General features: G+C 35.8%; 1 protein-coding gene across 1 annotated transcript; it reads left to right on the top strand.

Annotated features, from left to right (window-relative positions):
* Positions 1–1,129: 1,129 nt before the first annotated feature.
* rab23 (RAB23, member RAS oncogene family) lies at positions 1,130–8,999 on the top strand. Its single transcript, XM_017309110.2, has 7 exons — positions 1,130–1,521; positions 4,763–4,978; positions 5,132–5,217; positions 6,230–6,386; positions 6,507–6,589; positions 6,675–6,767; positions 6,859–8,999. Exons 2-7 carry the CDS (start codon positions 4,824–4,826, stop codon positions 6,990–6,992), a joined length of 708 nt encoding a protein of 235 aa, XP_017164599.1. The 5' UTR covers positions 1,130–1,521; positions 4,763–4,823; the 3' UTR covers positions 6,993–8,999.
* The last annotated feature ends 28 nt before the right edge of the window (positions 9,000–9,027 follow it).

The raw sequence follows: 9,027 nt of genomic DNA, 5'->3' as shown, positions 1-9,027 counted from the left end.
TGGTCACATGTAACCTTTGCTGTCCTTTTAATTAGCGCAGAAAAGAATGTTATAAGGCCAGGTGGGAGCATAATCGCACTAAAAACAAACAAACAGATATAAATAAATAAATAAATAAATAAATAAATAAATAAATAAATAAATAAATACATTAATTAATGAATAAATAAATAAAGTTTCCACTGTGAAATTATATTTCAAGTAAAGAAACATATTACACAAACTTGATATATTAATGTTAAAATAAATACCCGATGTGACTATATATATATATATATATATATATATATATATATATATATATATATATATATATATATATATATATATAATATATAATCTCATAATGTCTTCAATTTTATGTTTAATTCTTTATGCAATGCCAATGCCTAACTTTGCACTTTTGTATGTCACTAATATTAAAACTATTTATTCTACTGTTAGAAAGCCTGTTTATTTCCACTTGAATTAAATAGTTAGGACGAGCACATATTCTATAATCCCCTTTCGGTGGAGATAATCTGTAGTGTCCCACAGCATCCCACTGCCTCCACCAAAAGCTGTTTGTCATTAGAAGATTTAGTAAGTTTTTAAAAGGCACTACCCACACAAATGCATCTATCTATCTATCTATCTATCTATCTATCTATCTATCTATCTATCTATCTATCTATCTATCTATCTATCTATCTATCTATCTGTCTGTCTGTCTGTCTGTCTGTCTGTCTGTCTTATAACTGAAATTTTTAATTGGACATTTCTTGCCCACAATGAGAAAATTAAAATGTTTTATTTGTCGAATAACTTCCATCGGATACATGTGAATTATGTGAATGATTTTTCTTCTTTTGTGCACCCCCATTCGCACCCACCAGTGGCCAACTCTTTGAAAAAGAAGGCGTCCTCGTTTTTACCTTACTAAGTACAGCTAGCCATGGCAATATTCATCATGTTTAAACAAATAAACAAGCTTGTACAATGACATATATTACTATATACTGATTAATATTGGGATATCTTCTTCAAAATATTTCAAACTGTCATGAGTTTGGAACTACAAACGATCTCAAGGCTCCCAAGGAAAGACGCACATTCCTCCTTTCCTCTCTTGCCTTTTGCACTCTTTGGCTCCGCTGCTTAGCAACAAGCATTCGCGAGCCCCCGCTAGCTTCTCAGCACCAGCGTAGCAAGCTGGACCTTTAGCTTACCAAAGATAGGAATGTTTTCACACACAGTTAATGCAGTGAGAATTCTCCCAGTCTTAGATACTAAGTAATTATTTTTCGCCACTATAACAGGTGAAATATTTTGTTCTGTTCTCTTGTCAGACAGAAATCGTTAACGCCCAGAGGTTTCTCTCTGAAAAGTGGCTAACCTAGGGAAGGTAACCTTAGCACCGTAGTCTGGCGTCTCCACTGGCTGCAAAGAGGAACAGATCGAGGACGTGGATATGTCATTGTGGGTTAGCTGGCCGGTTAGCTGACCTAATGCTGGTGGAGAAGTTTTAACTGAATCTCACAGCAGGTAGGAAATAACCCAGTTGGGTAGTTTCTCGTTTTCCATTCATCCAGACTTGACGCGGCTGCTTCAGTTAGCTTTGAGAAGCAGTTGCTCGGTTTTTCTACGCCTCCCTGTCAGCAACAGGTCCTGCCTTGACCAGAAAAGGAGTAAGAGATGTGGAAGAAAGAAACAGCAACGAATTACAAAAAAATTAAGACTATTAGAAATTCCCACACAACATCTATAGTCATAGTTGCAGAAAACTGAGAGAAGGAGCATAGTTTCATATCACTGAATTGAGGGGGGGAAAAAAGATTTCACTGTATTAAAGGATTGTCTTTCAGTCGCTTTAAGGCCTGGAAAAGTAACCGTGAATCTGTGAAGATGTCATTCTTCGTTGCAAGAGGTGTATTGTCTTTCGCATGTATAATTTAAACGACGTGTCTATTTTCTGTGTATATCTTCTATGCTTGATAAGTAAACCCACTTTGCTATGATTTAAAAAAACAAAACAACGTACACCCTCCCTGCTGGGGCGCCTACTTTCATCTGTTACTCTCTTGAACTTTTAGTATTCTTGCGCGTGAACTCTTCCTTATCAGATATATTACTTGATTCGTTCACATTTTGAGTTCACTTTAGTGTTGATTATGTTTGGAGGGAAAAACACTTCAATCCATTCATCCATTGTCTGTGATTGTATCGATCCGACTCGATAAAACGTCGACTTGCTGCTATGCACCAACTATTTAATGTCAAGATGAAGAGATTATGTTATTTACATCTCCTGTCAATTGTCAAAATGTTATGCCTGACTGCTAAAGATAGACATTACTTGCCACACACAGTTTACGTAAGACATATTTCATAACTTGAATTTATTAAAGTTTTATATAATGCTTGTAAGTTAAGCTAATGTCCAAACAATATTACACTAAGATATGAGATTGAAAATAAAGTGATTACTGACTCCAGGAGATTAGCCTGCTTTATTTTTAACTGTGTTTTGGCTGCATGTTGTGATGCATCATGCGGCTTAATTATAGCTTATGAATAATAATTTTCCCTACCGAACCAAACTCACTGAGGCTGTTGGACGGCCTTGTCACGCAGCAGGCTGCCAGTGTCCACTGAGAGCAGCTTTGCAACAATATGTTGTTTAGCATTGCACTCTGTCACTGCACACATATACGTGGGGGGGGGGGACAGTGTTGCCATGTAGAGCCTGCACTTTTCATCATTAATGGAAGAATAAACATGCTGATGGCTGCTTTAGAGGAATTCCCTGTAGAATTTACAACATTTATTTTAATATTCTAAATAGGGAATTGCAGGTCTAAGCGGTTTACTGAGTGAGTGATTATATTGTCACTGAATTCATCAGATGCAGGTAATAAGAGGCCATGAAAGCCACTGATGTTGGCTTTGATAAATATAGATAAAGTAGTTTTTAAATACTACTTGTATGTTAAAATGTTTTTATTTATTTCAGAAATCTTTAGATTCTTTATTGTATACTTTGTTGTATACTATTTTATACTTGCCTATCAAATGTTTTACCTCTTGTTAAAATTAAAATGGAAATAAGATGCAAATAACTTGTGTGCCATTGTCTTTCTCAGCAATAAGATTTAGAAACTTGTCAATATTTAACATTTTGATAAAAAAAATATTATCAGCTTCTTTCTGTAGTGTGGGAATATGAAATTAGTTAGAACAATATATATATATTGTGAATATATTTCTTGATAATGTTATTCCTTACACACAGATTCCAGGAGTATAAGCGTTCACAAAATCTCCAGTTTGGGCGAGGCCACTGTGTTTTGCTCCATTTGTTTGTTTGTTTCTTTGCCCGATTATGTCAACCTGCCATTTCAGCTACAGATAATTAGAAATACTTTTCAAGAATCTAGACATTCTGCAGTTTTCTGATTGTCATTAATTTTTTATCCCCCCAAAAAATGTATATCTTGGATAATATATGGTTTTACCACAAGTACAACTTATTCTGTCAGTTAATATTTGTCAGTAAATATTGTCTTATGCCTTACGCATAGGCTATACTTGACTGCTCATGTCATGTGTTAAAAGCCTACATTCTCCTCAGCAGGGCTCCATATTCTTTATGAGACATCCCTGTGCTTTAGATTATATTAACATCCATAAACGGATGCATACATGTGCTGGGTGGACAAACTACAAAGCTTTGTCAGTTATAAACCATCGTTTTTTCTTTATCAAAAAATCGTTAACGGACAACTTGATATTTTACACTTCTTTCCTGTGAGCAGAAAGCAGGATAAAAATAAAAGCCGCCTGGTTTTGTAGAAGCTTTAAAATCGAGCTTTAAGTCTGTCATGCTACTAGTGAGTGTAGTAGTAGGCTGACTTTTTCTCATAATCTACCTGGACCATCCCCCCACCCTACCCATGTGTCTTTTTCAAATGTGAATTGCGAATTTAAAGTTAAACTCTCTTGCTGACCATCTACTGGACTTGTACCAGGATGTAACAATGCAATTACTGAGTAACGAGGCATGGACTGATATGAGGTTCTAACAGTATGATAACCTTCAGTAAGGAGATTATCATACTGTTTGTGTCTTAACAGTTGTTTTGGACAAAACAAATGCAAACATATTTAAGCATAACATTAAAAAAGCAACAAGTAATTATACTGCTCCTGAAATATTCAAACTTTGCTCTTAATGGTTACTTTGACTGTCATACATCAAGCAAAAATATAAAATAAAGACCTGCTAAATCTAGCGGTTTTCAAGTAAACATACGTAAGGCAGAAAAATATCCGTTTCTGACATTTTGCTTTTATGCTTTAAGCATAGTAAATTGATAGCTGTTAATTAGTCAGGCTATCTGCTCTGGTTTGCAGTCAGTGGCTTAAAGAACATGTCACACATAGTTTGCGAACTATAATTTAAAAACCTGCTTGTCCCATCTTCAGCTATCATTGGGAGAGAGGTGGGGTCCATCTCAGGCCAATGCAGAGACACATAGGACAAACAACCATGTACTCACACACACTAAGGACAATTTAGAGAGACCAATAATGGGACAGTTATGTTTTTGGACTGTTGGAAGAAGCCATTAAAAACTCTTTGCAGAAAGACTTTACCCCTGAAGTTACCAACTGCACTACTGCAGAATTGTTCCCAGTGTGGCTCCTGTCGTAGCACCTGTATGTTCAAAAAATTAAACTTGTTTCATTTTATTTTTTTGTTTTTGTTTTTTTACACTTTCAGTTGGTGCATGTTTGCGTCATATTGTTGAAACCACTGAGTGCAACTAAGCAAAGCAGCCACCATGTTGGAAGAGGACATGGAGGTGGCCATCAAGGTGGTCGTGGTCGGCAACGGAGCCGTTGGCAAGTCCAGCATGATCCAGCGTTACTGCAAAGGCATTTTCACAAAGGACTACAAAAAGACAATTGGGGTGGACTTTCTTGAAAGACAGATTATGTAAGCATTCTTTGTCCCTGATGTTCTTCTGTGATTTACATTTAAAGTCACATAGTGAGAGTCTGAAGTCATTTCATGATTTTCTATGAATACATATGACTGTGTTGAATTGAAAGTTGCATGATGTTCCCTCCTCATTGCGCTCCTCTGTAGAGTAAACAGTGAGGAGGTTCGACTAATGCTGTGGGACACTGCTGGCCAGGAAGAGTTTGATGCCATTACCAAGGCTTACTACAGAGGTAAGATCACTCTGCTGTATTACAGTTTCATACAGATGTTTTCTTACTCCTTGAATTTAAAAAAAACAACACAAAGTACCACATAACTAATGTGGAAAAATTAAGCTTTGGCAAATAAATACCTAACAAATGAGGCATCTATATGTATAAGAAAACTTCAATACTGTCACTACATGACGGAAGATGCTATAGGCTGCACAACTTGTTCCTGCTGCTGGATCACCTCTGACACAACAGACCTACCTGTGCAGTGAGTGTTGAGTGTTAGTGCAGCTATTAGAAACAGACGGAGAAAAGAGAAGGAGGTGAAAAAGATTTGCCTAGCAATGAAACACTCATGGCTAGGAAAAAATGGAGAAGGATCGAGGTGATCAAGGGCAAACACAGGGTCACGCTGTATTTAGGTCTGTTCATTTACCCATCAGCTCTGACCATTCTCTTTCCTTAGTCTGCTATGTGTTCACGGTGATGCGCAGTGTTAATGTTCTATAACACACAGAGTTGTCAGTTCAAGCAGACCTCCATGTCTTGTTAGATTTAAAGTTGTCACATTCCTCCCACTTTCCGATGATTGAACAGAACTTTGTGTGACGTTCAAATGTTGTTTTTAACCAAACCATGTCAGCAACTTTCTTCCTGCAGTACCTGATGCCTTCATGATGCTGTTTGTTCAGTAATGTTCTCTCACAAACCTCTGAGACTTTCATAGGACAGTTGCATTTATGCAGGTTTGAGGTAGACTTTAGTTACTAAACATCACTTCTCAATGGTTGCATCGCATTTTATTTCAAGGCGCCTGAATAAATTAGAGTATACATGTGCATTTTTACATTTTACTAAGTTGTTTCAGTTTATGGTTCTGTCACCTTGCTTATGGAAACAAAAAAAAACTTGAATTTACTAACCCTCTAAGCCAGATCCTAGATTTTTAAAACAATAAAAGACATTGGATGTATATTGTTGAAAGGAGTCAACAGCTTAAAAACCAATTGAGTGTGTTGTTGTGTTGCAGGTGCCCAGGCCTGTGTGCTAGTCTTCTCTACAACAGACCGCGAGTCGTACCAGGCCATCGACAACTGGAGGGAGAAGGTGGAGGCGGAGGTTGGAAATATTCCCACAGTCCTGGTGCAAAATAAAATCGATCTCCTGGAAGAAACTGTAATAAAAAAGTAAGTCCTCCATTCAGTGGAACTGAATGTGTTTACAGTTGGATGTGTAAGACAAAAAGTTAATAAGTAGAAAGTAACTAGAGAGATACCAAGGTTTTAGTTTTTTTCATTCATTTGCAGTGAAGAGGCGGAAGCTTTGGCTAAAAGACTTAAACTGAGATTTTATCGCGCATCTGTAAAAGAGGATCTGAATGTCAATGAGGGTAGGTAATGACAATGCTCCCTCCTGGTTGGATACAAATGAAGATGCACTATTAATTATATGTAACAAATTAAAAATCTTTTCAGTTTTCAAGTACTTGGCTGAGAAATATCTCCAGAGACTCAAACAGCAAACAGCAGAGGAAACAGAGGTGATCCACTCTACAAGCAATAAAATAGGTACACAGCGTTTATTTTTAAATACTACATTTTAGTTACATTTCATTACTTTGGGTACATTAATGATAGTTTTTTTTTTTTTTCCCCAAAGGTGTTTTCAATACCACTAGTAGTAATGTAACCAACCAGAGCTCCAGCAATGGCAGAGAAGTCATCACTTTACGACCCAATAAACAGAGGACCAAGAAGAGTAAGAACCCTTTTGGAGGCTGCAGTCTGCTCTAGAAAACATTTCCTACAATTTAGCTTTTGATTTCAGCGACTTGCATTTCTGTTTAAGATGACATCAGTCATTGTTGTATTACCTGGAGGTAAGCCCACAAAGACTGGGAATGTCAATATAACACCATTTTCAGTTCTTCATTGATTTTTCAACTTTTGTGCACCTGTTGCTCCTCCCATTGTGATTGCCTTAAATAACGGCAACAGCTGCAGTTTTCTTTTGTGTCCCTAATAAATTCTATATTTGATTCTTAGTGGATTTTTTCCCCCTCAAAACTGTCTTGACATATAGAAATTTGTCCAGATGTGTAGGAGCAAAAGTTGCACTCGGACTGTAAACATTTCCTCCAGTATGTGAATTTTATTTTATTTTTTTACAGCTACTCATTGCAGTGTTTAACACGAATGCTGTGCAATATATTTGCATGTATTGTAAAAGATACACAGATTATTTTGTACCATATTTTTCTAGCAGTTAACAGAATATGGTTCAAACTATTACTGTTTATCCCTGACAGATCCAGAGGTAAATTGTATTTTTGTATTAAGCACAACCGTGTTGCGTGATTACTATGTGCCAAATTTACTCTTAATGAGTCTTTGCTGAAGATCACATTTAAGTGATTTGGATGGAACCTCAATTTTTTTTTTTTTTTAGAATACGCTCCTCTGAGTTAACAATTGTGAATCAAGAATTACACAAAACTATTCCTTTTATGTACACTTTTAGTAAATGCAACGTTTATTTAGATGATAAATTAATGATGCTCAACTCTTTGAGTCCTATGATATAAATTACAATTAACTACTATATTTTCATTGCAGGTGTTTACCTTTTACATCTTTTTTTTTTTTTTAACCATTGAATTTATTTAGCTGTAAATACTAAGTATTGGTGGCACTAAAGATTCAAGAGGAAATCATTTTAATTCTAACATTACAGATATTCAGGCATAAGCCTACAAGACTAAAAGCCCACTGCTAAGTGACATCTGTGGCATTAAGTCTATAACAGAATGTAAAACCATGGCTCTCAAAGTGTCACAAGCCGGGCATTAGGACAGGATATTAAAGTGTTTATGTTCTTGTCTTTGCTTGAAAGTAAAAGAACATCAGGGTGTTGACCTAAGATGTGTACGCCTTTTTTTTTTTTGTATCAAGCCTTTTAGGTTTTTTTTTCCTCTATTGCAAACCTGTTCATCAAGCACAAAAAATGATATGATGATGTGGAATAGTCTGGTGTCATAACCAGGATTTAAGCAAACATTTGCAGTCTACATGCAACCACATCTGTAAGTCTTATGATAATACCAATGTATGCATGTTTTGTTTTTAGTTTTTACAATAAAATTCTCTCGCGTATTTAATCCTCATCTTTATGAATTCTGAAAATACAAAAAAAGGTGCTTAAATGTGTTCCACAGTCACATCATGGTACTGAAAGTGTCCTGAAAGATTCAAGTTTTTTTTTTTTCCACATTGGCTCCATGTGAAGTGTACTTTATATAAATATATATAAAATGCATGCAAGCCTTCTTTCACATCAGTGAATGTTCAACAATGTTTACATTAACAACTAGTAAGCATTTTAATCCCATCTCTTACTGCTTGTGTGAAACTGCCTACAGTAAACCTGCAACAGAAAAATAATACTCCTTAAACCGTTTTTTTTTTTTTGTTTTTCTGTTTGGACATTGTTTACTTTATTAGTAACATCATGACTGAATGATTTTTGTGCACTTTATCATTTAGATGAAATTAAGTCTTAAAACAAAATGTTAATAATTACTATTCATATGTATTGTTACTCAGGTGAAATAATATCTCTGCTTTACTTGTATTCTGCTTTTCTCTCACATCGACCTTCGTAAACCAGATTGACACATTTAAACAAGCTGACATGTACCAGTGTGTTGGAGGGTAAGGCATGGCGCTCAGACGTGCACCAGATGTTATGTTTGGGGAAAGTGTTTGTTGGAAAATTGAAACTAAAAAATGTTGTTTTTTTCACTCGTGTCTTTGTGAGGTTTTTTTTTTC

This window comes from Poecilia reticulata, chromosome 15 (assembly GCF_904066995.2).
Source record: "Poecilia reticulata chromosome 15, P_reticulata-male-v2, whole genome shotgun sequence".
NCBI lineage: Eukaryota > Metazoa > Chordata > Actinopteri > Cyprinodontiformes > Poeciliidae > Poecilia > Poecilia reticulata.
The sequence above is the reverse complement of the archived record's forward strand: the minus strand, read 5'-3'. Positions and strand labels throughout refer to the sequence as shown.